This window comes from Lethenteron reissneri, chromosome 30, assembly GCF_015708825.2.
Source record: "Lethenteron reissneri isolate LAM-NWPU_2019-01 chromosome 30, ASM1570882v1, whole genome shotgun sequence".
NCBI classification, from domain to species: Eukaryota; Metazoa; Chordata; class Hyperoartia; order Petromyzontiformes; family Petromyzontidae; genus Lethenteron; species Lethenteron reissneri.
Window position 1 is genome coordinate 2,766,769 of NC_083808.1, and position 27,178 is coordinate 2,793,946.

General features: G+C 52.6%; 2 protein-coding genes across 6 annotated transcripts in view; both read left to right on the forward strand.

The window, feature by feature from the left end:
- Window positions 1-4,449, forward strand: part of LOC133349402 (suppressor of cytokine signaling 2-like) — a 20,680-nt gene extending 16,231 nt beyond the window's left edge. For both annotated transcript variants that reach the window (XM_061562793.1, XM_061562795.1), the window contains exon 3: window positions 86-4,449. In XM_061562793.1, the coding sequence (XP_061418777.1) occupies window positions 86-726 (641 nt within the window). In that variant the 3' untranslated portion in view covers window positions 727-4,449. The remainder of the gene's footprint in view (window positions 1-85) is intronic.
- Window positions 4,450-9,602: 5,153 nt separating this feature from the next.
- On the forward strand, window positions 9,603-21,086 carry CRADD (CASP2 and RIPK1 domain containing adaptor with death domain). 4 transcript variants are annotated; one of them, XM_061562798.1, is made up of 4 exons: window positions 9,603-9,732; window positions 10,157-10,288; window positions 13,181-13,673; window positions 16,854-21,086. In XM_061562798.1, the coding sequence occupies exons 3-4, from the start codon at window positions 13,358-13,360 to the stop codon at window positions 17,150-17,152; spliced, it is 615 nt and encodes a 204-aa protein (XP_061418782.1). In that variant the 5' UTR covers window positions 9,603-9,732; window positions 10,157-10,288; window positions 13,181-13,357; the 3' UTR covers window positions 17,153-21,086. The 4 variants fall into 4 exon arrangements, with proteins under 4 accessions (XP_061418782.1, XP_061418780.1, XP_061418781.1 ...); XM_061562796.1 differs by having other exon boundaries at window positions 13,344-13,673; XM_061562797.1 differs by having other exon boundaries at window positions 10,157-10,235; window positions 13,344-13,673.
- The last annotated feature ends 6,092 nt before the right edge of the window (window positions 21,087-27,178 follow it).

Sequence of the window (27,178 nt, forward strand, 5' to 3'; positions counted from 1 at the left end):
GGAGGTGGGTGGGGGTCACAGCGGCTGCAATGAAACCCTCAAAACAAAGGTTTATTTTATCGTCCACCTCCCCCCTCTCCACCAGGCTGGTATTGGGGCAGCCTGACGGCCACGCAGGCCCGGCAGCAGCTGATGTCGGCGGCCGAGGGCACGTTCCTGGTGCGGGACAGCGCGCACCCGGACTTCCTGCTCACGCTGTCCGTGCAGACGAGCCGCGGGCCCACGAACGTGCGCATCGAGCACCGCGGCGGCGCCTTCAGCCTCGACTCGGTGCGCTTCGTCAAGCCCCACCTCGTGCACTTCGACGACGTCGTCAAGCTCGTGCAGTTCTACGTCGGCTGCAAGCAGCAGCAACAGCAGCAGCGTCACCTGCAGCAGCAGCAGCAGGATTTGAGTGAGGAGAGGCAGCAGCAGCAGCAACATCAGCAGAATCACCATGATCATCATGATCATCATCAGCAGCAGCAGCAGCTCCAGCAGAATCACCATCAGCGCCAACAGAAGGAGGAAAATGGCTGGCACCTGTCGAGGTGTCTCTGGGAGGAGGGAGCGGAGGTGGAGGAGCCGCTGCCGCTACGGCTGTGCAAGCCGTGCTACGTGGCGCCGCCGAGTCTTCAGCACCAATGCAGGACAGCGATGCACAGGGCCAGGCAGCGGCTGCCCGGCTCCATCAGGCTGCCCAAACGCATACGGAGCTACCTGGAGGAGTACCCCTTCCACTTGTGATGGGCGTGAGCCAAGAGCGCTTCGTGCTCAGCCAGGGCCTGTCCATAGGCTGAGCTCCAGAAAATATATCGTGACAAATTAAACCCTGGGCGCAGGAGCACACACACACACTCCTTCTTCTTCCGCGCGTGTGATGGGTCGGGTAGTCCATGGGCCAAGGTCTGAAGTCGGTATACCGCCTAATGTAGCACAACTTGAGTCGTAACAGTCGTTTAAGTACTTGATAACTCCACGAATTTCAAGTGGTTATCGCGCAATTCGCTCCCACTGGTCACGTAAGGCAATTGGAACCGCTAAAGTTACGCTACATCGGGTGGGTACCGACGAGTGAAACGTTTTGCCCCTTGGGCTCATGGATTGGGGAGCAGGGCCTGTTTAAGACAGGGGCCTTAGGGCCTGCAGAGGCCAGTGGCCCTGAATTATGCGGGGACTTCTCCTCTGAAATATATAAGCCGCTTTATACCAGCTTAAATGCAAAAACATCACCATGAAAACTCCTTCAGGTAGCTTGCTCATTAAAACCGTGGCACCACTGGCAGCATTACGACCGTTTGGTGATGGGCCGCGATTAAAATAGCGTTGCGAAAGTTTTAACTCTGATTTAACTTTACACACAATTCGCGTATCGTGTAAAAAAATGTTTCAGAACAGAAATAACCAAGGTGGATAGCAATTGAGTGTTTGACATCATAGGTGGTGGTGAAACAGTCAAGGGTAGGAAACGAAACTATTTAAACTTTTTATTTTATTTTACCAGGTAAGGCCCACTAAACTATGTCGCTCTTGTTTCAGAAGCGTGTGATATTGATTCTAAATCTGGAGAAAAATCCACGCCACCACGGGGAGAGAGAGATAGGTAAACTCCAAATATACAGCAGGCGTCAGGATCGAACCCACGACCTCCTGTATACCAGGCGAGGTAGGTAACATCTCGCCACCGTGGCGCCAAGGAATTGACTAAACAGTAAAACCTTGCCCAACGCGGCATTTGTTGAGGAACGCAACCCCTGCGTTCGGTGAGGTCTACCTGGACAAGAGCTCCCCCCCCAAACCCCACCACCACCACCACCACCCCAACCCCTCCGCAAACTGAAACAGCCCTTGATCCCCTTGTAAATATTAATCCGGCCCAGGCAGGAGTATCCCTGTTACACGTGTTGTTGGCAGTGCCGGGTTAAGCTAGTGCGGGGTCTGTAGCACATGTTATAAAGGGGCCCGAAATAAAACAAACACGTAAATATTAAAACACACATTTTTTTACTTGCATAGTAAAGTAATTGTATTTTTTCATTTGCTATACAGCCAGATAATACGACAAATCGCTAACCTTAAACACCCGGTCGTTCATAACAGTTGAAGGCGGTATAGTACTATAGTAATAGAGCAAGTGCAGAATCACTGAACCGGAATTGATAGCTTGAAAGCATTTAGCGCGGGGCCCTTGAAAGTGCGAGGCCCGTAGCTACTACTACTACATGTGTAGCTACTACTACTACATGTGTAGCTACTACTACTACATATGTAGCTACTTTTGCTACTAGGATAATCCGGTACTGGTTGTTGGCCTTTGCGCTGCAAGACACACACACGCGCACACACTCACACTTGCACGCGCTTATGTAAACTTGCACATATCCGCACGCTTAACATGTACAGGACGGAACTGCAAGCGATCACATTGCACGTGTGCACACGAGTACATATACTTTTCACACGTGAACACAAGTATTGTACATGTAGCTATACAGACGAGTATACACGAGTGGATTTGCTACATGCGTACACACAAGTACATGTAGTTACACACGTGCACACAACTTTAAAAGCGCACGCACGTGCACACACGCAGATAACAACCGCGCTTGTACCAGGCTAGGTGCACTTTGAGGCCACGCGAAGTGTCGAAAACTCGCTGGCAGGTCACGGAACAGACGCGGGTGCCATGGGTTGAATGAGATTACAAAGACACTCACACACACGCAGATATATAGTCTACATCTATACTTAATAACACACATGGCACACACGTTGACAACAGCGCACCTACATACCTGTACCGACACGTGCATGACGCATGTACACCAACGTATTCACACGGCTCGCGTTACACACATCACACAATCCCGAACGTATTCACACGCGCGCGCGCAAGTCGAAAATGTTCTCTTTATCACCTCGAGGGTCTAATTTGGCCATACGATTGAAACGGAATAATAGCAAGCGTACATGCCATCACTCAGTAAAAATAAATGTTGTATTGATGATGGCGTTTAGCTAAACAGAACTGCTAATTGCAATGACAGGGGTGGTGGTGCAGTGGTGAGCGCGCTGCTGTGATGAAGCCACAAAAGTGGAGTTCGATTCCCGGCCACGTCTTAACAACAGTGTCGGAACCACCCCCCCACCCCTCTCTACCCCTCCCTCCACCCACATTGTTGTACTGTACTTATGTGCCCCGTATGCTCTCAGCCTTCGCCAACCCGCATTGATGACCAGCGCGGTGAAGTATGGCAAATAACAACAACGCTCCCGCGTGTGGAGAGAGACCTTCAATCAGCTGGTGGGAACAAGTGGAATGGCTGGAATGTATTTATTTGAATTACAATGTCACCCCTTACATGCTGTCCTGAAGGGCCACTGAGAATGAATGTGGTAAAAGTATGCGGGCGGCGGGGGGGAGACATCACAAAAGATCTGATTGCATTTGCCTGGGTGTTGAGCATGCCTGAGAAGGCCCCCTGTTACGAGCGCAGTGAAATTTCAGTGAAATACAAGAGATTGGCATATTCTCTGGATAAGATGCGCTTCCCCTAACCCCACCACCCCCTCCTCTCTCCCCAGACGTGTATTTTAAAGTCGCATTTTGGAGGAGTGTCTTATAATCCGGCAGCTGTGTATATGGTGTGTGCGAGAGAGAGAGACCTCTTTTCGGGTGCGTCTTAATTTCCGGAGCGTCTTAATATTCTGGAGAATATGGTCCATTCTCAGCCGGGCGATTTTATTTTATAAGGGAGCCAATGTCATGAGCTGGATATTTAAAACGAAAAAAAAATGATGACACGTATCGGTTTTGAGGATGCAATGTGGTGTGTGTGTGTACTGTAGTTGTATCTTCCAGATGAAAACACAAAAATATGCTGATATATTCTTTAGATGACTGCAATATTTTTACAAACAGACAACAAAGTCACAATCTCCTCTCACTAGTTTTGTACGGAGTGCTGTGTGGATCGTTCCGCCTTGGGCGCGTGCGAGACTGCGTGCATTCGGAAATTCGGACAACGCGTTGACAATGAGGTCAATGAACAACGTCGCGATTTAACCCCAACACGCCCTGACCGCAAACGCACTGCCGCATACGGCAGGACCATTTGTACCTTTCGAGATATTTCTCGGTGTATAATTTATATTTTGTGTGTGCACATGCGTACGTGCGTGGATGCGCGTGGTACAGTCATATGGAGTGATGTGGCATGCACATTTGTTTTGTGAATTATGGTTTCCCGTTTAAATATCTCCCCCCCCCCGTGCCCCCCGTATAATCTCTGTTGGGTTTTTTTCGTGACTGTCGCCTATTAAGTGTGGACTGTGGTACAAAGTGCACATCGGTATACGATGACAGAGCGAACTCTCCCTCTGTCCACGTGACGTTATTAAAAGCACGCCTTACTGATATCGAAGTCTGTGCGTGGATGTACACGTGTGTGTGTGCACATGACACGTTTGTCGTACGTGCGGGGCACGCGTGATGGGGAGCGGTGGCGCAGTGGTTAGGCGCGCTGCGCTGCGCTGCGAACCCGGCGACCATTCCCGCTCACGATCAATTATAATAACAGCAACGAATAAGAATGAAAATCGGTCCTGAGCCTCATCCCCTAGGTCGACTCAGCCTTAAATGTGTACATGGTACGGTGTGTAAAACATCAGCACTGGGGATACAAAGGGGATCGGGCGTGGTGTTGGCCACCCACCCTCCCGTGTGCCTTCCCTGCGGTTGCGAACAGCACTTGACCCAACAGTCTGTCAAAGGCTATACGGGGGATTTCTGCCTTTGTGTCGATGAAGCGGTGGTGTAGTGGTGATCACACCGAACTCGTGACCCGGCCGACGGAGTAAGATACCGGCCAGCACCAACATCAGTGACGAGTTATGTCTACACCGGTGATCGGTCTCCCCCTAGGTTTACTCAGCCTTAAATGAGTACCTGCTCCTGCGTGTACAGAGCGACACCGGGGAGATGAAGCGAACAGCACTTCCCCCCCATAGTCTGTATGACTTGGTGTTAGTGTGTACGGCCGTCCATACTAAAGAGGCAGTATTACATCTCGCACCGTGACCCCGGGGCCCGAGGCGGTCACCTCCTATTCGCCATACCCTAGGGACGGCCCTGATATTCACATCGTTAAATCATCGTTAATTCTTATATGAATTCTTATATAGATGAATTGACGGCACTTAAAGAATGTTGATTGATTAATCGCCATTACTGCTAATATAATAAACATCATCATCGCCAGCAGGATAAAAAACAAACATCAACATGGTTATAGGTCACTATAACGCAACCATGATGATGTTTTTTTTCACCATGAGTACAACACCCGCAATGTTGGAACTGTCCTGCGAAATACCGTGTAAGATTCGCAAAAAGTGTTGACCACGCGTTGAACGCACACTCAAGTTCTGAGAACAATAAAGACATGCGGTTATGGGACGAGCGATACAAATCTGGGTCAAGACGTTTTGACAACCAAGCGCTATGTCCAATCACGTGGATACGTGTAACTCTGAGTCAATGGTTCATGTCCCAGCCAACGGCTGACACACCACCATCATTAAGGGGAAATAAGCACTCCTATGCAATGCCTAAACCACGTTGGTGAGGCTGACATGAAGGCGCTGTTTCTCGGATTAAACAAACAAAAAAGCCCGCAGTAGTTTCACATCCCGTTGGCAGTGCCGCTGTGCAAATTCGCAAACGAGTACATTTGTTGAACATTTAAAAACTCAACAAATTTGGACAAAATTACCTCCTCTTGCGAAGGGCGACAACGGGGGGGGGGGGGGGATGGTTCTGTCTTTTATTTTTTTTATCTAAACGTGCGTTTAGCGAAGCGGCGGCAGCAGCGTTAGTCGGGGTCGGTCGGTGGAGTCAGAACCGCGAACTTCGACAAGGAACGGCGAATGGGCCGTGCGTGACCGCGGATCTTGAGACCGGACACGAGCAGAAGCCCGGTGGGTTGGGATCTGCGTCTTACTTTCCTGAGGATCTTACAAATTCGTCGAATGCGGTACAAAGTTGTACACGAGCAAAAACAACAATAGTAGAGAGAGAGAGAGTTTGGCAAGCGCAGTGGAAACTGGCACAATTCTCAGAAATGTCGCCGCTGCCGCTAATCTCGGAAAATAACGCCGGACGTGAGCGCGGTTGGGGGCAAACTTTTGATTCAGCTCCTAATCCCAATCAAAAGACCTGATACAATGTGCATTTGTCGATCGTCCGTGCAGATCGCAGGACGCCGTACAGAAACAGTGGGCTCGTTAATTTTGACTGAGTAGAGGTTGACTGAGGAATCTTGATTTGAAGCTTTCGTGACTGCAGGAATCCACACTCTTTGGTTCTGTCGGTGAAGTTACGTAGGTAGAAAACTAATAATAGATCACGACGTTTCGATCGCCACACAAGCAACCATCTTCAGGTGGGAGGACTTTCACAACAAGGGTTTGTGGTTAGCTGTGGAGGGGAGTCGAGTGAGATGAGAAGGAGAGGTAGGAGAGTGCGTGGAGGGGAGTAGAGTGAGATGAGAGGAAGAGGCAGGAGAGCGTGTGGAGGGCAGTAGAGTGAGATGAGGGGGGAAAGGTAGGGGAGTGCGTGGAGGGGAGTAGAGTGAGATGAGAGGGGAGAGGTAGGAGAGTGCGTGGAGGGGAGTGGAGTGAGATGAGAGGTAGGAGAGTGCGTGGAGGGGAGTAGAGTTAGATGGGAGGGGAGAGGTAGGAGAGTGCGTGGAGGGGAGTAGAGTAAGATGAGAGGGGAGAGGTAGGAGAGTGCGTGGAGGGGAGTAGAGTGAGATGAGAGAGGAGAGGTAGGAGAGTGCGTGGAGGGGAGTAGTGGTGAGATGAGAGGGGAGAGGTAGGGGAGTGTGTGGAGGGGAGTGGAGTGAGATGAGAGGGGAGAGGTAGGAGAGTGTGTGGAGGGGAGTAGAGTGAGATGAGAGGGGAGAGGTAGGGGAGTGTGTGGAGGGGAGTGGAGTGAGATGAGAGGAAGAGGCAGGAGAGCGTGTGGAGGGCAGTAGAGTGAGATGAGGGGGGAAAGGTAGGGGAGTGCGTGGAGGGGAGTAGAGTGAGATGAGAGGGGAGAGGTAGGAGAGTGCGTGGAGGGGAGTGGAGTGAGATGAGAGGTAGGAGAAGTGCGTGGAGGGGAGTAGAGTTAGATGGGAGGGGAGAGGTAGGAGAGTGCGTGGAGGGGAGTAGAGTAAGATGAGAGGGGAGAGGTAGGAGAGTGCGTGGAGGGGAGTAGAGTGAGATGAGAGAGGAGAGGTAGGAGAGTGCGTGGAGGGGAGTAGTGGTGAGATGAGAGGGGAGAGGTAGGGGAGTGTGTGGAGGGGAGTGGAGTGAGATGAGAGGGGAGAGGTAGGAGAGTGTGTGGAGGGGAGTAGAGTGAGATGAGAGGGGAGAGGTAGGGGAGTGTGTGGAGGGGAGTGGAGTGAGATGAGAGGGGAGAGGTATGAGAGTGCGTGGAGGGGAGTAGAGTGAGATGAGAGGGGAGAGGTAGGGGAGTGTGTGGAGGGGAGTGGAGTGAGATGAGAGGGGAGAGGTATGAGAGTGCGTGAAGGGGAGTAGAGTGAGATGAAAGGGGAGGGGTAGGAGAGTGCGTGGAGGGGAGTAGAGTGAGATGAGAGGGGAGAGGTAGGAGAGTGCGTGGAGGGGAGTGGAGTGAGATGAGAGGTAGGAGAGGTAGGAGAGTGCGTGGAGGGGAGTGGAGTGAGATGAGAGGCAGGAGAGTGCGTGGAGGGGAGTAGAGTTAGATGGGAGGGGAGAGGTAGGAGAGTGTGTGGAGGGGAGTGGAGTGAGATGAGAGGCAGGAGAGTGCGTGGAGGGGAGTAGAGTTAGATGGGAGGGGAGAGGTAGGAGAGTGTGTGGAGGGGAGTGGAGTGAGATGAGAGGCAGGAGAGTGCGTGGAGGGGAGTAGAGTGAGATGAGAGGGGAGAGGTAGGGGAGTGTGTGGAGGGGAGTGGAGTGTGATGAGAGAGGAGAGGTAGGAGAGTGCGTGGAGGGGAGTGGAGTGAGATGAGAGGTAGGAGAGGTAGGAGAATGCGTGGAGGGGAGTGGAGTGAGATGAGAGGGGAGAGGTAGGAGAGTGCGTGGAGGGGAGTGGAGTGAGATGAGAGGGGAGAGGTAGGAGAGTGCGTGGAGGGGAGTGGAGTGAGATGAGAGGCAGGAGAGTGCGTGGAGGGGAGTAGAGTTAGATGAGAGGGGAGAGGTAGGGGAGTGTGTGGAGGGGAGTGGAGTGAGATGAGAGGGGAGAGGTAGGAGAGTGTGTGGAGGGGAGTGGAGATGAGAGGCAGGAGAGTGCGTGGAGGGGAGTAGAGTTAGATGAGAGGGGAGAGGTAGGGGAGTGTGTGGAGGGGAGTGGAGTGAGATGAGAGGGGAGAGGTAGGAGAGTGTGTGGAGGGGAGTGGAGTGAGATGAGAGGCAGGAGAGTGCGTGGAGGGGAGTAGATTGAGATGAGAGGGGAGAGGTAGGAGAGTGCGTGAAGGGGAGTAGAGTGAGATGAGAGGGGAGAGGCAGGAGAGTGCGTGGAGGGGAGTAGAGTGAGACGAGAGAGGAGAGGCAGGAGAGTGCGTGGAGGGGAGTAGAGTGAGATGAGAGGGGAGAGGTAGGAGAGTGCGTGGAGGGGAGTAGAGTGAGATGAGAGGGAGAGGCAGGAGAGTGCGTGGAGGGGAGTAGAGTGAGATGAGAGGGGAGAGGTATGAGAGTGCGTGGAGGGGAGTGGAGTGGGATGAGAGGGAGAGGCAGGAGAGTGCGTGGAAGGGAGTAGAGTGAGATGAGAGAGGAGAGGTAGGAGAGTGTGTGGAGGGGAGTCGAGTGAGATGAGAGGGGACAGGCAGGAGAGTGCGTGGAGGGGAGTAGAGTGAGATGAGAGGGGAGAGGTAGGAGAGTGCGTGGAGGGGAGTAGAGTGAGATGAGAGGGAGAGGCAGGAGAGTGCGTGGAGGGGAGTAGAGTGAGATGAGAGGGGAGAGGTATGAGAGTGCGTGGAGGGGAGTGGAGTGGGATGAGAGGGAGAGGCAGGAGAGTGCGTGGAGGGGAGTGGAGTGAGATGAGAGGGGAAAGGTAGGAGAGTGCGTGGAGGGGAGTGGAGTGGGATGAGAGGGAGAGGCAGGAGAGTGCGTGGAGGGGAGTGGAGTGAGATGGGAGGGGAGAGGCAGGAGAGTGCGTGGAGGGGAGTGGAGTGAGATGAGAGGGGAGAGGCAGGAGAGTGCGTGGAGGGGAGTAGAGTGAGATGAGAGGGGAGAGGCAGGAGAGTGCGTGGAGGGGAGTGGAGTGAGATGAGAGGGGAGAGGCAGGAGAGTGCGTGGAGGGGAGTAGAGTGAGATGAGAGGGGAGAGGCAGGAGAGTGCGTGGAGGGGAGTAGAGTGAGATAAGATGAGAGAGGCAGGAATTGATTCGGGCATGGCATACATCTCTGCTTATATTTACAAATACACTTTTTAAACCGTAGAAAGCAATCGGAATAACTTTTTTTTCCAGCCTGAACGGAGCAGAGTGACTGGGTGCTCAGCATCACCAGCGAGTCCGTGACGCGGTGCGGGGGAGGATGCTGCCCCCCCCCCTGCCCCCCCCCCTGCCCCCCCCCGCGCCCCGCCCCCCCCGTGACGTCACGCCGAGCCCTTCGCTTGCGCGGAAGTGTCGTCCCGACCACCTTCTTGTTAGCGTTCAGCTTTCGGTTCTTCTTTTAATCTGAAGCGTTCACTGCTTAACCCCATGGTTGCACGGCGATAAAAGAGGTGGGTAGTTTGCCTCCCCATCATCATCACCATCACCACTACCACCATCAACCACCACACACCATCATCACCACTATCATCACCACACCACCATCACCTCCACCACCACTATCACCACCTCCACCATCATCACCACCATCACCACCACCATCACCTCCCTCCACCACCATCATCACCACCACCATCACCACCACCACCACCATCACCACCACCATCACCACCACCACCATCACCACCACCATCACCACCACCTCCACCACCATCATCACCACCACCACCATCATCATCATCCACCACCACCACCATCATCATCACCACCATCATCACCACCATCACCACCACCATCATCATCACGGCCATCTGCATCCATTCACCAATCCACGACTCTGTTGTGCCCGCCCCGTGGTCGTTTCTACCCCTCTAGGTCGGCTCCGCCGTCACTGGCTGCCGGCTGCGGTGCGAGCCAAACAGAAACATCGCCACGAGGGAGACGATCTCCGCAGGTGCTAGTCTCTCACGGCACTTGGAACCACAAGTCGGCTGAGGCTATACGGGGGTAGGGGCACCTTTGTCTTTCGTAGTTCACCATTGTTCGCTGCTTGCCAGGGAGACGGGCTGCTGGATTCAGCCATCATCACCAACGCCACCAACTTCATAACATCACTTACGTCATCATCAAGATCACTAACATCAGCAGCAGCATCACTGCCATCATCATCAGGAACATCTCTAACATCATCACTACCGTCATCATCATCAGGGACATCACGAACATCATCAGGGACATCAATACCATCATCACTACCATCGTCATCACTACCACCATCATCACTACCACCATCATCACTACCACCATCATCACTACCACCATCATCACTAACATCATCATCAGAAACATCACGATCACTACCATCGTCATCAGGAACATCACTACCAACATCATCACTACCATCATCATCACTACCATCAACAGGAACATCACTACCAACATCACTACCATCATCAAGAACACCACTATCATCATCAAGAACATCACTACCACCATCATCACTACCACCATCATCACCACCATCATCACTATCACCATCATCACTATCACCATCATCACTACCACCATCATCACTACCACCATCACCACCACCATCATCACTACCACCATCATCACCACCATCATCACTACCATCACTACCACCATCATCACTACCACCATCACCACCACCATCATCACTACCACCATCATCACCACCATCATCACTACCACCATCATCACTACCACCATCACCACCATCATCACCACCATCATCACTACCACCACCATCATCACTACCAACACCATCATCATCACTATCACCATCATCACTACCACCACCATCATCATCGCTGTAACAACGTAAACAAAGCCATGGCCTAGTACAGTGCTGCTGGCTGTAAACACGTGCGCGCACTGTACCGCGCCTCTGGGCACTGCGGCCCCACACACAAGACGAGCTCACCGTCGTGGTGAAGTATGGTCAAATCGCACCCACCCCCATGACCGACCTGGCTTAGGGTGTCCTTAATCCAGCAGTGGATAGAGAAAGTGACCCTTGTACCCACACACGGCACGTCACGCAACGCGCGTTGACTGCACGACGCACAGAACACGACTTCAGTTTAACACGCAGCGGGATTTCACGACCAATATCCACAATTCGTGAGGTTTGTCACGTAAACACAACGTTACTATTTTTGGTGCTTTCGGTAAAGTCACGTAGAAGGGAAATAATAAAAATATAAAACAATAAAAATTCTCACGTTTCGACTGCAACACGCAATCATCATCAGCTGTGACATCCACAGCTGTCATCATCAGGTGTTAAATCCACAGCAGTGGAACATCACTACCATCATCAGGAACATCACTACCACCACTACCGTCATCATCAGCAACATCACTACCATCATGGGTTTCACAGCTGATGATGATTGCTTGTGTTGCAGTCGAAACGTCGTGAGAATTGTTATTGTTTTATATTTGTATTATTTTATTATTTCCCTTCTACGTGACTTTACCGACAGAACCAAGCATATGAATCCCTGCAGTCACGAAAGCTTTAAATCGAAAACACAACGTTACTAGTACAGCAATCTCCCCTAACGTCAGCTAACCGTACTAATTGTCTGTGTCGGGTGGTGGCGGGTTTAACGACACACATTTGCTCGATCTAACCCCCCCCAAATGAACAGCGCTGTCTTATGGAGCACACAAGTTGTTTACAATTTGTCTACAAGTTCATCGCGCAATAATTGTAGCGAGGTGGATCGATTAGTTAAGTCGATGAATCGGCCGATGTTGAAGTCAACTACAGAGCCTTTCGCTTTGTGGGCTGTCACTCGGCCCTTTAGCAACGCGCTGAAGGTGGGAAACCCCCCCCCCCCCCCCCACAAATCGATGGCCGTGGTGATGCAGCTTATGATGTTGATGACGTCACCCCCCCTCCTCAACCCCCTTTTACTTCCCGTCCAGCGGCACATGTGAGAATTAAGAGACGACACCTCTTTTGAGTTATCCAATTTGTCGAGCGATCGACAAACGGATAATTAATCGGTAGTCATCGATTACTTTCGTAATCGAAACTCGCCAAGGCTGGAGTAATCGGCTGTATTGGGTAGCTTGCCTCCCTCAGAAGCAGGCAACCCGGGTTCAAATCCCTTGCAGTTCACTTTTGAAAGGACAAGCCATTGATTGTGGCCTTGCAACCCAAACTATATTCGAAAACTCCATCAACGGAGGCGAAGGAATAGTCAAAAAAACCTCACCGACTCTCTCGTCTGAAGCCCGCTCGTCATGGCTGGCAGACCTTGACATTTGGCATTAAGCTTCACGGACATATTGGCCCTCGTGTGCAAGAACAGAATAATAATAAAATGGGCAAACTTTCAAAACTCGCTCTCCGAGCCTCAATAGTTGAACAGCGTTGCAAATCACCGGTGGCTTGAGTTAGCCGCGGTTCCACGCTGAGCAGAGATGCCCCGTGCCAGGCGGTGACAGTTTACAATTACGACTGCAGCGGTGGATTTGGCGTTCCAGAATTACATTTTTCAGTGGTTTCAATCGTGTTGTTCTGCCATTCTTTAGTATCGCATGTTATATATTTATATTTTTGCGAGAATAAAAATAAACGTTAATATCCAGGAGGCGACCCGCGACGTTTTCGCAGTCGGGGGGCCGATGATCGCGATTTGTTTTCAAATCGGCTAATTTCCAAGTGATTTTTTTTTTTTACTTTGGCAAAGTTTAGGACCGTGACTTTGGCACACAGTGGGCCTACTCTTCTTCTAATGATATCACGGGATCTCGGAACGTTTAAAATACACTGGAGATGACAGTGTACCTCATAGCTCAACTACCGCAACTTATTAACCAGGGTGCCCTGCGGGATTTGAACCGCAAACAAATCTCTTGCAGCACGCGCTCCCGGCTCATTAGTCGCACAAAATAAAAACAACGTAGCACTCCCCAAACGAGATAAACGTCGCCCTTCATGGGAACAACGGGGGGCCGTTGCCCTCCCTCCGCCCGCCTCTGAATTCGCCGCGTCACCCGAGGACTTCACCGTACCCACACGCAGACTCGCGGCCGCCCATGGACCAGCGGCACAAGCTGACGCTGCGGCGGCTGCGCACGCAGCTGGCGACGGATATGTGCGCCGAGTCGGCGAGCCAGTACCTGTACCAGGAGGGCATCATCTCGGCGCAGCAGATGGAAGAGGTCCTGGCGGAGCGCGGCTCCCGGCGACGCGCCTACCGCCTGCTGGACGAGCTGCCGCGGCGCGGGCCGCGGGCCTTTGCGGCGCTGTGCGAGGCGCTGCGGGAAGAGTCCCCGTGGCTGCTGGAGCGCATCACGCGCGAGGAGAGCGCCGTCGGTCGGGAGGAGGCCGCGCGGGGCGACCCCCTCGACGGTGATTTCGCTCTGGCGCGGAAGAACGCGCGAGCCGGCGCAGGTTGCGCGCACCGGCGGCGGGGGACCTGCGTGCGGCCCCCGCGAGCTGATTTCACGGGACCCACAACTTCAAGTTTCAATTTTGTATTGTTATTATTGAACAAAAGCCCGGTACAAAGCACGAGTGATGGCAGGGGTAGAGGTAGAGCAATCTGTTTTACCCCTTCTGGCAATAAAACAGGTGTTGAGGTGTTAAGGTCCCATGTTGTAGCTGCTCACCCTGAGCTATAAATGCCCTGATGGTGGCGTTGTCTCTGTGCTGTTCGCCTTTTGGGGTTCTCTGGTCTAACTCTGTTTGAGACGAGGCTCAAAAGAAAGCTGTCTCTGGTGTGGACCAATCAGATTCAAATACAATGCATAGATTATCAGAGCGTGTTTTTCATTGCATGTTCACCACAAGTACTGTGTGTGGTTAATGCAGATAGCATTCCTTGAAAAAAGGATTCTGTTTGGCGTTTTAACATCTTAACACCTGTTTTATTGCTATGAAGGGTAAAACCTCATTGTTTATATTTTGATACTGCCAAGAAAGGTCCCATATTTGGGGGTAGAGGTAATCCACGGACGTCAGTCCCGAGGTAAGGGGACAGTCACGGGCGACTGGGATCCCCTACTCAACGTAGGAGGCAACGACCGGGAACGTGGGGTATTTAGAGGAGGGGAAGGAGACGGGAGTGGGAGCTCACAACTTAATTTTAAATAGCCTCACGGACTGTACCACCTCTTGCGAATTCAGTGTGTGTGTGATACATGGACCGGATAAGGGCCGGCCATTTCATAAGGCCACAGACCGAATGCAGCCCGCGGCATTACTTTGAAGCGGCGCATTGACGATATCTGTTTGTCACCGCAAGCATGGTAGCCGCACTAATCGGGTACTGGAGGGGTATTGATCTCGCAGCAGAGTTTCTAGATTCAGCATTTTTTTCCCCACGTTAATGTGCGGTTGCCCCCTAAAGTCATTTGAAAGTCCTCTTCGGCGCTTGGCGAGGAACAGGTTCCCCACCTCTGCCCATACGTAGTCGCACACAAAGACAGAGTTGTCGCGTACTCGCACGGACACCTAACGTTGCATGCAAGCGTGCGTGCACGCACGTACGTTGTGTGCTTACACAGACCGGACTTGGGGCTGTCGCCTCGTCTCACCTGGCACTCGATGAAATATTGCGTTTAGGAGGCTCGCATTCACAAGTGCGCACGTGCACACACATATATAAAAAGACAATGATCCCCCATACATCCTTAACAGACTGTAGGGGCAACTGCCGTTAGCGAGCACCTATGAAGGCCGGAACGGCATACGGAGGCGGTGGGTGGCCAACCACGCCCGGCCGCCTTTGTCTCCCTAGTGGCAATGTTTACACGCCGCACCAAATCCTCGTTTGAGGCGGAGTCGACCTAGGGGAAGCCCAGGACCGGTTCAGATAATTGTCACCTGGTGTTGGCCATGAGCGAGAATCGATCTTGGGTCGCCGGGTTCGTAGCGCAGCGCGCTAACCGCTACACGCCCTTGCACGTACGCATGCATGCATACGAAGAACAACACCAAGACCATAGACGCGTACGAGTACCGAGGCTTTTGTTTATTTCCTAGTTAATGTTGTGTACAAGGGCATAGATGCATCTGCACACATTTTGTGTTCTTTTATGACGGCGGTGGCTCTTGTGAAAGCAGGCAGGTGGCACGGCATTGCTAATACCATGGCCAAGCCCTGAGTCAGCACCGCTGGAATCCTGGGATCAACTTTTTGCAGCCACCCGTGATTAAACCGGGTGTTTTTTTTTTCGTGTAGCGATTTTTAATGAGCTTAGCCCTGGTCACCAATGACCGCACAAAAAAAAACCCCCAGCCAGCATCCCATTAAATTTTGGGTTTTCACTTCATTTGGCATGCAGTGTTCCAGTTCTTGGAAATGAACATTTTATTTGGCTGGCCATACGATGAAACGACTATTTTGAGACGAATAACACGTGCGCTCCCAGCGTGGATAAAGAAGCCGATTGAAGTGATTTTTAAAGTACGACTGCGATGTCATCTTCGCTCCACGTGCTCGGAGCGTCAATTTGCTTCGTGGAGCCAAATGTGGGACACGCGATGCAACCCTCGGGATACTTGGGAGGGTTGCGCAACACAGCCGCCAAAAACGTGCGCAGCGGCGGCATTTTGTCGAATCTCGACCAAATCGATGACGGCGTGAAGCAGTTGATCCAATTGCCAATCCAGCTCACGCCGATTCACTCCAGTCACTCGCTCATCGGCGGTCAGTTGCCCCCTCATCAAGCGTCCATCACTGCTGCCATGGTGACCGTTCCCGGGAACTTCACTCGACGATTCCTTCACCCACGTGAAGGAGTCGGTCGACCAGACAGTGACTGTTTTTGCCTCCACCCGTACTGTATTCAACTACCACACTGCAGGTCACCACCACCACTCACTCAACCACTCACTCACTCGGCCCTCACCACACTGCAGGTCACCACCACCCACTCACTAAGCCACCACTCACCCACTCACCTACTCAATACACTGCAGGTCACCACCACCCACTCGCTAAGCCACCACTCACCCACTCACTCAGCCCTCACCACACTGCAAGGTCACCACCACCCACTCACTAAGCCACCACTCACCCACTCACTCACCTACTCAATACACTGCAGGTCACCACCACTCACTCACTAAGCCACCACTCACTCAGCCCTCACCACACTGCAGGTCACCACCACCCACTCACTAAGCCACCACTCACCCACTCACTCACCTACTCAATACACTGCAGGTCACCACCACCCACTCACTAAGCCACCACTCACTCACCTACTCAATACACTGCAGGTCAAAAGCACTTTTTGCTTCTTCACGCTTCCTGTTATACTTTAGGAATTCCCTCCCATCGCCTCTTCTCCGGAGCTCTTACAATAACCATGCACAACTCAAGAAACACGTTATAAACACGTTATAACTCCCACATATTACAACTCGGATAGTGCTGCCGTTTGACGACTTTAATCCTTTGCTCGGCGATCGTTCACGAAAAAAGTTTACCTACGAAAGCATTGTGCGTTGTGTAAGCATACTTTAAAAATAATAAATTGTATCTCGCATTCAAATGTCAATCCCTCCCCCTCCCCTCCCCAGGCGTGCTGGCGCATTTCTCTCCCGAGTATTTGGACTCTCCTCCCGACGAGAAGGAGCTGAGCGACCTGGCCGCCTCGCTGGGGCCCGAGTGCGAGCACCTGGTGTCGGTGCTGGGCGTCTCGCAGGCCCGGGCCTACCGCTGCCGCGTGGCTCACCCTCACAGCGCGCACGCCCAGACACTCGCCATGCTGCTAGCGTGGCGCCAGGGCGCCGGCAGCGCCGCCACGCGCCGGGCCCTGTGCGTCGCTCTGCAGCAAGCCGAGGTCGACCTGCACACCGTCTTCTCTCTGTCACCGTGACCCCACCCCCTCCTAAAGCATTGTGACGCCCGTATAAGTTGGGACTCTCCGCTGATGACGAGATGTTAACTGCCTCGCCCGGTATACAGGAGGTCGTGGGTTCGACCCCGACCCTGACGCCTGCTGCTGTATATTTGGAGTTTTAATGTTTCTCTTCCCGTGGCCGCGTGGATTTTTCTCCGGGTCCTCCCGTTTTTCTATCGACATTTAGAATCGACGTGCGTTTTGGAGTATTTGGCTCCTGCTATACATTTCCACGTGATAAGCCACTTCGTTGAGCTATCATTTGTGACGAGGTTGCTTCTGGAAAAAAAGCTCTACAACTCAGTGGGCCCGACCTGGTAAAATAAGACAGTGGTAGTAAGTTGAACCTTGGGATCAGTACTGTGTAGGATACAGTTTGACTCGGGGTACAAACATCTGATCTGTGGGGTCAGAATTGGGCCCGGGCTTTAAATTACCACAGTGGGGCGGAAGTTCAAATATTTTATATAGTGGTCTGGCCCCTGGGGTCAGAATTGTACGGGGCATGCTGTCACTTTCATACCACGTTTGTGACGCCAGGTGAGACGGTGGAGCAGACCTTGACCAAGTGGGCAAGGCTTGCGATGCCACCCTGGCTGCCGATATAGCATGAGGAGATGTACATTTTTTTTTACGTTTGAAAATTATGTCGGGATGTTTTATAATTTTATAGGGGTCGTAGGGTTATGGCGCTTAATTAAAATGCCAACACACTGTTACTTTGAGCTTATAATGATGGTGGGATGAATGGATTAGGACTAATATTTACACTGCGTGCGAAGAATTGTGCGTGTAAGAATTGATAATTTAGGATGTATGCAAATGATGTGCAAGTGATGTGCCCTTGTTAAGATTTTGCGAGCAGCGCAAACAGCCAAAAAAACAAACGATACAAATGGGATTGTAAAATTACAAAAAACTACTTATTCACGAATCGCAAATGCAGACAATTCACGATGTTGCCATGGTGGGTGAATCGTTGCGTGCCTACTATTTTCTGCAACAGGCATCTACTTTGTTATCACCACTGCCATGGGAACGTGGCATTTCCATCACCGGTTCAGGGACCGCCTACAAAAATAATCTCCGCCCGGCACTCATTTGATTACCGGGACGAAGCCTTTGACTCTGCGAAGCTCGAACCCATTTCTGCGAAAGCGTGGATGAATCCTCGCCTCGTCTCGCGGAGTTTCGGGGCACGGAGCGCGGGGAAGCGTCCCCTGCGTTCACCCGTTTAGCCGACGGCAACGCGCCAAGTCAAATGCGTTAGACGCCCGACTGAGCTATGAGAACATCCCATTTCGCCTGTCAGCGTCGCCTCCTCTCTGCTCAACCCCGCTCCTCATTCCCCCCCCCCCTGCCTCACGCGCGGGGGATGAAATTATATGACTGCTGCCGCTTTTGCCGCTTCAGCCGATTAACGGGAGAATATTACCGCGGGCGTCTGCGGCGGCTCGGTCCTCTGGCTAGTGACTCACGCGCCCCCCCCCCCGGCCCCCCCCCCCTTTCCTTGCGCTGCGTTCGCAGCCGTCGTGACTACGCAAACGCCCCCCCCCCCCCCCCCTCCCTGACAGATGCCTTTGCCTTTATCAGGCCCCGCTTGAGCCGGGGGCGATTTGTCTCGAGTCACGGCGGACCACACGCTCGAGCGGAAAATTAAGCGGAGCGCGTCCGAACTCCGTTAGATCCCCATCGCGCGATCGACCCAAGCGTGCTCGTTATCAATTAACGATACCGCTGTAGCTGTCATCGTTAACGGCCGTTCCCGTGACGATGGAACGATGCGTTTCAGGAACGGTCTAGCGACATCTCCCAACTCGGTTTGTAACGATCTGCACCCCTCCCCCATCCCCACAACGCCCCATCACACCGTGGCTGCAGGGGTCAGATAAACCAATTCCAAGCGTTTCTCAATGAGGCTTGTAACGATTTGCCCCCTCATCCTACGCCCCCTCCGTGATGTGATGAAAGCTCCACACACACACGAGGCACTTTTCTCTTGGCCACACCTCCCACCCAATGCCCCCCCCCCACCCCTCCCGCCGCTTACAATACCTGATAAGCACTGCTGATCACCCATCCAAATATGAGCTGTGCTTAATCCTGCTTAGCTGTTGAGATGTGTAATATAGGATGATATGGTCGTAGATACTTCATTATTAAACTGCACTTTACCAAAGACGCAATCAAGTTCATCGAACGTGACCAAAATAATCGGTAACATTTGTAAGCGATACAAAATGTGGTTTGTTGGTCATTGCTTTCGGAAATGGGTTTGCCTACAGTGGTGAAGAGTTACAATGTGGGGGCCTTGAAAACACTGGCAAACGGAGACACGCTGTACATTGGACGATGGGTTTTCGGATTAAACATTTAAAAACGTTATGCCCAATTTAGGATTTTTATTCCAGACTTTGGTATATTCGCATGTGAACTGTGGGATGCATTTTCTCTTCTTGAAGTCATTTAATAAAATGCCATATTAAGCCCCGAGTTAAAAATTTTTAAGATAAGCAAGACAAACATTTTCACTCAAAAATATTCATCACTTGGGCAAAAGCGACTTCACGCGATTACAATTCACTCGATGAAAGCGCGGAAACGATGCCACCCCTCTCTCTGTTTTTCAAAAACAATTTCGTAAACAAAAACAATCCCCCGAGCGGCCGACAACATCGCTCGCTGAGCTTTCGCGCGAGGATCGCCGCAGCTCCGCGATGCCTTTCCAGGTCACGACGCCGCGTGGTTGTCCGTGAACGGCGCCGCGACGTTCGGTCCGCGCGCCGGGGGGCATCCCCAGGATCGGACTGGGGGTACGAGCTCGCGACCCCCCCCCCCCCCCCCCCCCAGTATAATACATAGCTTGTAGGTGCTACTGCCCGCCGTTTGATGTCGACTTCACCCGTCGAGGCGACGCGCTCGCTGGCTCGCTCGCTGGCCGTGACGGGGGTTGTTTTCCGGCGAGGCAGAACACGCAACCCTCGGGGCCACGCCGCTTGACGCCCGTCGGGCGAGAAACGGCCACCGCAGATCCTCTTCCCCGCACCGCCATCCCCCGCGGCGGACGTCGCCGTTTACGGACGCTCACTCTCGACTTGCCGGCACTATCTCCTCGGGACACGTTGTGCCAGCCGTCGAGAAAAGGAGCGAGTTTCAACAAACGATTTGGCCTTTTTTTATATCTCGGTCTCGGCGTTTACAACGGGCGCCATCCCTCATTCCCGCCCGTCCGACGGCCGCTGCAAGGAGCGGTGGCCACGTCAAGCGGATAATAGTGGCGGCAATTACGAACCTTTTGTCGTCGCGAGCTATTTTTTTTTTTTTACAAAGGGATAAAATGTGGGTCGGTGCGCGGTTATAATCTAGCACGGTTTTCTGGCTTTGCCCAGCTTGTGATGTGGTTTAGGGTTGCCATCCTGTCCTGCTGTCCCCCTCGCCCCCCCCAAGACGTCCAATTAGTTGAGGCAGCTGCAGTCTTGGGAATTATTTTGAAATCTTCCCAGGGACCATTACAAGTTGACTGTTATTGTCACTCGCGTAATAATGATAATACACCGCTTAAGACGAATGCATCCATGTGAACCTCTGTCCTCTGCTGGTATTGTGAGATATTCTTATTCCTCGTGATATGTCCCTGGTTTTTTATTGTTCAGATCTCAAGAGTTGGCAACCCGAGCGTGCCTGGTAAATAGTCGCTCGACGTAAAACTTCTGTGCTCGTGTCACCTCCAATTCGGCCACACACCTGGCACGGGATGGTGGGGATCGTAGGACGTGTCGCTCCGAGTACCCCCGGACTTTTCGTGTCGGGCCTCTGCGTTGCGACTGATCCCGTGGCGTGCGGCTGTTGCTATTTCCGGTTGGACCAAACAATTTTGTACAATTTTAATAAAAAAACCCAAAAAAGAAAAAACGCCTCTGCATTCAACGTGAACATTGTTGTTGCATTTTGTTTCCGCTACATTTCACACGAGCATGAGACTCGGGTGGTTGCGATAAAAAAAACAATATACGTCGTATAATCTTCGAGTGACAGTGGCTTAGCCTAGGTGACATTGGTCCTGACGCAAGGTAGGAATTGGCCTTCTCTTGAGCCCCCCGCGTCCCCTTCCCTAACGCAGTTGCAGTGCCTGCGCACTCGGTAGCTCGGCAACTGGCGTCAGCCCGTGGGGTTTCTGTGCACAGGACACGCGCGCGTGCAGCTCTAAGGATGGTTAAGTACGGAGAACCCGTCCCATTTGGGGGGGGGGGGGCACCCTCGTGACAGACAGCGGCGGCGGGGCCGAGTGGCCCTGGCAAGAGAGCGGCGGTGCGGCTCGCGAGGCTTTAGTCAGGGAATCAATTCCTGGTTCCGAGTCAGATTTGGGACCGGCGCGGACTTCGGCTCGAGCAGACAAAATGGATCAAAGTCCTGGCGAGCGTAGACAGAGAGGGAGAGAGACCTCAGCCAGGCGGAGAGCCACCGCTGTGGAGCCCCCCTAGAGAACACCTCCAGCGGGATGGAGCCCCCCTAGAGAACACCTCCAGCGGGGTGGAGCCCCCCTAGAGAACACCTCCAGCGGGATGGAGCCCCCCTAAAGAGCACCTCCAGCGGGGTGGAGCCCCCCTAAAGAACACCTCCAGCGGGATGGAGCCCCCCTAAAGAGCACCTCCAGCGGGGTGGAGCCCCCCTAAAGAACACCTCCAGCGGTGTGGAGCCCCCCTAAAGAACACCTCCAGCGGCATGGAGCCCCCCTAAAGAACACCTCCAGCGGCATGAAGCCCCCCTAGAGAACACCTCCAGCGCGAGGCTGCAATCCAGAGATGCCCCCCCCGACCCTAACTCGTAGTGTGGGGGACGACGACGCAGAACGAGCGAGCAGTGCCATCACCTGTCACTGCTCCTCATCTCGCTGCGTTTGGCGAGCGCCGCGGCAGCTTCACTGTTGCCCCAGCATCGTGGTGCTTGCGTGCTGATTTTAATCAAATATCAAGTGTTCTCGATGTTGCCGCTCTTGTACGGCTGGGGTTCTTCCCATCCCATCTCCCGGCCGCCCGCTGCTGCCGCCGCCGCCGCAGGATGTACCGAGACGGCCGGATCGGTCCGTCCAATCGTCTGCCCGACACTTGTGTCCGACCGTGCCCGCCCGTCCGTCTCAATCGTTTACGAGTGCACAGCGGCCCCGCTTGCTTCTTCCCGCCGCCGCCGCCGTTGGGTGGCCGTAATTACCGAGGCCGTCTTCCAACACCGACCCCCCCCACCACTTCCCTCCCAGGACGGCGGTAGCGCGGATATGAATACAAGAGCGCTCGCAGGGAAAGGCGGTTCGGTTTGCGGGCGGGACGTCGAGCCCAGAAAGCCAAAGCGATATTCGCTCGCCGCCGTATTATTCAGTGTAGATGATCGCTTTTTAATGGGCTACCGTGCGGTAACGATGATTAGTTCCCCACTTCTCACGCGAGCGTGCGCTCTGTAATAAGCCCAACATCAGGTCCATGAGATGTTTTTTTTTTAAATAATGATTGCATCGTAACTTTTCAACCGTCCTTGATATATTGCGTAGGCGGTGTGATGACGATAATAACAATGCTTTATAGCCATCGGTCAATCCACTGCTGGACGTAATGCCTCGCCTTACCCTTATCGGTAGTGGAGGCTGTATGATCATACTTCACCATGACAGTCAGTGTGCTTTAGCGAAGGTGTGCAAGCCCAGTGACCAGCTGGGATATAAACAAAACGAAAACATAGTTTTATTTGACCAGCTAAGGCCCACTGAGCTATGTAGCTCTTTTTCAGAAGCGACCTGGCCACAAATGATAGCTCAACGAAGTGGCTTATCACGTGTGGAAATGTACAGCAGCCAAATACTCTAAACGCGTGACGTTGATTCTAAATGTGGAGGGGAAAACGGAGGACCCGGAGAAAAATACACGCGACCACGGGGAGAGGCGTCAGGGTCAGGATCGAACCCATGACCACCTGCATACCAGACGAGGTAGTTAACATCTCACTGACCGCTGCCAGCCATGGATGGCCAGGAATCAAACGTGGATTATCCGTTGTACCCATAGAGTAGAACTGGTTCAGATATAGCGATTTACAGTCCTCTGTTGATCCACTGCTCGGATGAAGGGCTCACAATGCGGTGTCAATCCTGGTGGAGATTTGACCATACTTCACCATACTGGTCAATGCGGATTATTAAATGAGAGGGCAGGGGAAGGGCAGTGATGATGTAATTGGTCGCTGTGTTCATAGCGCAGCGTGCTAACCACCGTCCCACACATCCACCTCCACATACTCCACCACAATTGGCAACTAATACGCACAACAGTGGAAGCACAATGCCTGATTAATATAAACAAAAAAATACCATTGACAAGGTCAGCATGATTTTTACGCAGAATCAACTTGCAAAAAAAAAATGAATATTTTCATGGAAAGCATCGCCTGACAAATTGAAGGTATGTAATCCAACAAGGATGATTCTAAAGTAGCAGAAAAAGCAATGCATTGTTGCATCATGTAGGAAAGAAAAAAACACGACAGCCAGCTACGATTCAGTGGACGCTCGTGTCGGGGGAAATTGCTGCGCGGCTGGAATGGAGGAGTTTGTTGAAATAATAATAAAACTAATCGTCGGTGTTCACTGCCAAATTTCTAGCGGCGTCGACGGCGAGCGCAGCGAACGAGCGAACTCCACAAGTCAATGGATTGTCCCTCTGTTCACCTGCACGGTGACTCCTTGCTGAACGCGTGGCGGTGTTCACGCCACGCGCTTTCGCTATAACGGGGTCCGTTACGGAACAATTTCGCACAACGAGGAACGTATCCCCGTTATAACGCGATTTCTGAGTAGTCGACGGCAAAGGTACTCCTTTGAGCTGCACGGCTGAGCGGAGTGATACAGTACGGCGGCGTTATCGTCAGTTTTCGTCCCGCCATCTCACTGCGTGGTGTGCGTAGTCGTACATCGCATCTTGCCAAATGTTACCGTTACGTTATTTATGGGGAAATTGATTTCGCTGGGCGCGGCACCTTTGAGGAAAGCATCCACTACCGCGTTAAACGAGGACTGGCTAGACCTCATTGCTAACATTTAAACAAAAAGATGAGCTCTTAGATTTTTGTTTTAAAAAAGATCAACCCAGAGTTTGTTCTGTGATTTGCGCGTGTCTAGTAAATGAACGCACCGCTAAGCGCATCGCCTTTCGCGGCTGTGCCGAACAGCTCTTCCATGCGTTTGTTGCGCCGCGTGTCCGTTCGGCACGATGTCCGACGTTTCGCTCCAACTGCACCTCCAGAATTGAGAATTTGCTCCATAACATCTGTACAATCCACTCTCTTTTCTGAACGATGTCCATCTGACGTTTTCCGGACGACGTCGATCTCACGTTTTCACTCCACATGCGGGGAGCTTGAAAGCTCGCAGCGCGTGGGGCTAGGAAGGCAAACTCTGAACACAACATCGCGTTCGGCGTGATCTCCGACGTTTCGTATTCGGTCATGGAGGAGTGTTTGACAAATACGTCAGACCTCCTGCCAAACAATCTCGGGAAAAAAAACACACCGGAGGAGGCGTTAAAGTAACTGCACGCCCGAAGTGGCGTGGTGTGGCAGTGCCATCCCAGTACGTTCCACTTGCACGTCCTGGCTCCTGCTGCGCACGTCCGCTGCTGGAACCCCCGGTGCAACTGCGCCGGGCGTATCGCCGCACAACGCTTGGGCACAAGCGCAGCAGCAGCGGTGTGGTCACCGCGGGCTGCGGATTGTAGTCGATTGGGCTCCGTGGGGGCTCGCACTGCTACGCTGTGCTCGGACAGAACGCAGCGTCAAAATGTAGAAACCCCCCCCCCGCCCGCCCGCCCGCCACCCGCCGCCTGCTGCCCGCGCCTCCTCCGATAGAGATTTTTCAGAAGCCCGGCACGACGGGACGTCACGTCCATGGGCACGCGTCTCACGAAAATGTGAGCCGGGCCGCGAGGACGTCCATCCTCTCGTCACCATCGCCGGGCCCCCCCTCCAGCCCCCCCGCGAGACATCTGCGGCGGACTCCGCGGCGCACTGCCAATCGTCGTCCACGTTGCGCTTTTCAGAATCGCCGTTCCCAGTAAAACACAAACACAAAACAAAGTTACGTTGTTAGATCACGCTTTTGTGGAGATCACTAACGACGCATTCCATGTCCTGACGGTCGGTGGGGGTTGAGGCACCAGAGGAATTTAATGAGCGCCCCGACCCCCTCCCCAACACCCCCCCTACCCCCCGGAGCGTCCTAACAGTGGCCAAAAGCCACATGGCCTCTAACACAGGAAGCCCCCCCCCCCCCCCCCAATCGTGGGCTGATATTGATAATTTTATATGGAGCATGCGAGACAAATCCCCGGACATGCAATATCGCGGCGTTGGCTGGATATCCGCCGAGATTGATGGAAGGCCGTTGTGGCTGCTCCCGCCGTTGTGTTTGGAGTGGGGTCGGAGCGCCCGTTCCACTTCTCGGAAGGTCACGAGTTCACATTGCGGTCAGCGGTCGTCTCGATAAGTCTCGTTCGTCGGCTTCTGATAATTATACGACGGCCGAAAGTTAACGGCGAGTGGGTTCTTACGAACGAGTGCGACTCCTGCAACACGGGTTCAGGGCTGTCCCCGAAGCCATTGAGAGTAAAGGCGGAGCCCCGCAGTTACCTTGCCGCGCCACTGCTGCGGAAGGGCCTACACTCTTTGACGTTGGCGAGACGCCTTGAAAGAAGTTACCCACACTTCGCCCCGCCACACGCGACGTCCCGATCGACTCGGCGTGCGGTGTGCACATTCATCCTGTTGGGAATGGACAGGGAAGAGGATTTAAGAAGTGTGCTCCCTTGTTTCAACTGCCGCGCCTGGAGGTGGAACCGGCTGGAATGTACGGATGGCGAAAGCTTATTCTTATGATGGACGCAACATTATTTGCGTGCGCCGTCAGATCGAGTCTCGCCGGGGACATCCGCCCAACGGAACATTAATGGTATTCATGGAATTGGCCAAACATCCAAATGCAGGCTCCTCCTGACAGACAACCTTCGAGACTCATTGAGGCTTTTCTGGGTAAATTAATGGGGCAAAATTATTATCAATAGAATTACTACCCTGGAGTGAGAAGAAAACACACTTTCAAATTATTTTGCCTGTCGAAGAAAGCCAAACGCGCCGACACCCACGAACTGCCCCGCGTCGTAACAAAGCAGACGTCTGCGTTCACGATGTGGTCTCTGCGTTCCCGTCAGCCGCACAGAAAGCGCCACGACCTCAGTGGAGTTCTCTCTTCCCCCTCCTCCTCCACGTCCAGGGGGCTCTGCTGCAGCTGCTGCATGGGCTACGTTATCAACATCCATTCCGTTGTACTGCACTTCTACGATCTTAACGTCCGAGCTCTCTCCATCTTCACAAACTCGCGTGGCGAGATGTTAACTGCCTCGCCTGGTATGCAGGAGGTCCTGGGTTCGATCCCGACGCCTCTGTATTTGGAGTTTGCGTGCCTCTTTCTCTCCCCGTGGTCGTGTGGATTTTTCTTTCGGGTCCTCCGGTTTTCCCCTCCACATTTAGAATCAACGTCACGCGTTTCGAGCATTTGGCTGCTGTAAATGTCCACGTGATAAGCCACTTGGCTGTGCTGTCATTTGTGGCCAGGTCGCTTCTGAAAGAGAGCTACATAGCTCAGGGGGGCCTTACCTGGTTAAAATGAAAAACAACTTTTCATCGTCTTCTTGGTTCTTTCGGTAAAGTCACGTAGAATGGAAATAATAAAATAAAAAATATAAAACATAATAAAATAATATATCATTTTATTATGTTTTATTTTTATTAAAGTCACGTAGAATGGAAATAATGAAATAATAAAACATAATAAAATAATGTTATATTACGTGACTTTACCGAAAGAACCAAGAAGATGAATCCCTGCAGTCACGAAAGCTTTAAATCGAAATTCAACTTTTCATCGCTTAGTTTTTAGTTCAAAAGTACGACGGCCAAAGAAGGCTC

Bases quoted from the DNA above. Each gene is read 5' to 3' on its own strand.
- CRADD (XM_061562798.1), top strand. From the start codon at position 13,358: ATGGACCAGCGGCACAAGCTGACGCTGCGGCGGCTGCGCACGCAGCTG. The intron at 13,674-16,853 runs GTGATTTCGCTC...TCCCCTCCCCAG, and splicing joins GCGGGGCGACCCCCTCGACG to GCGTGCTGGCGCATTTCTCT.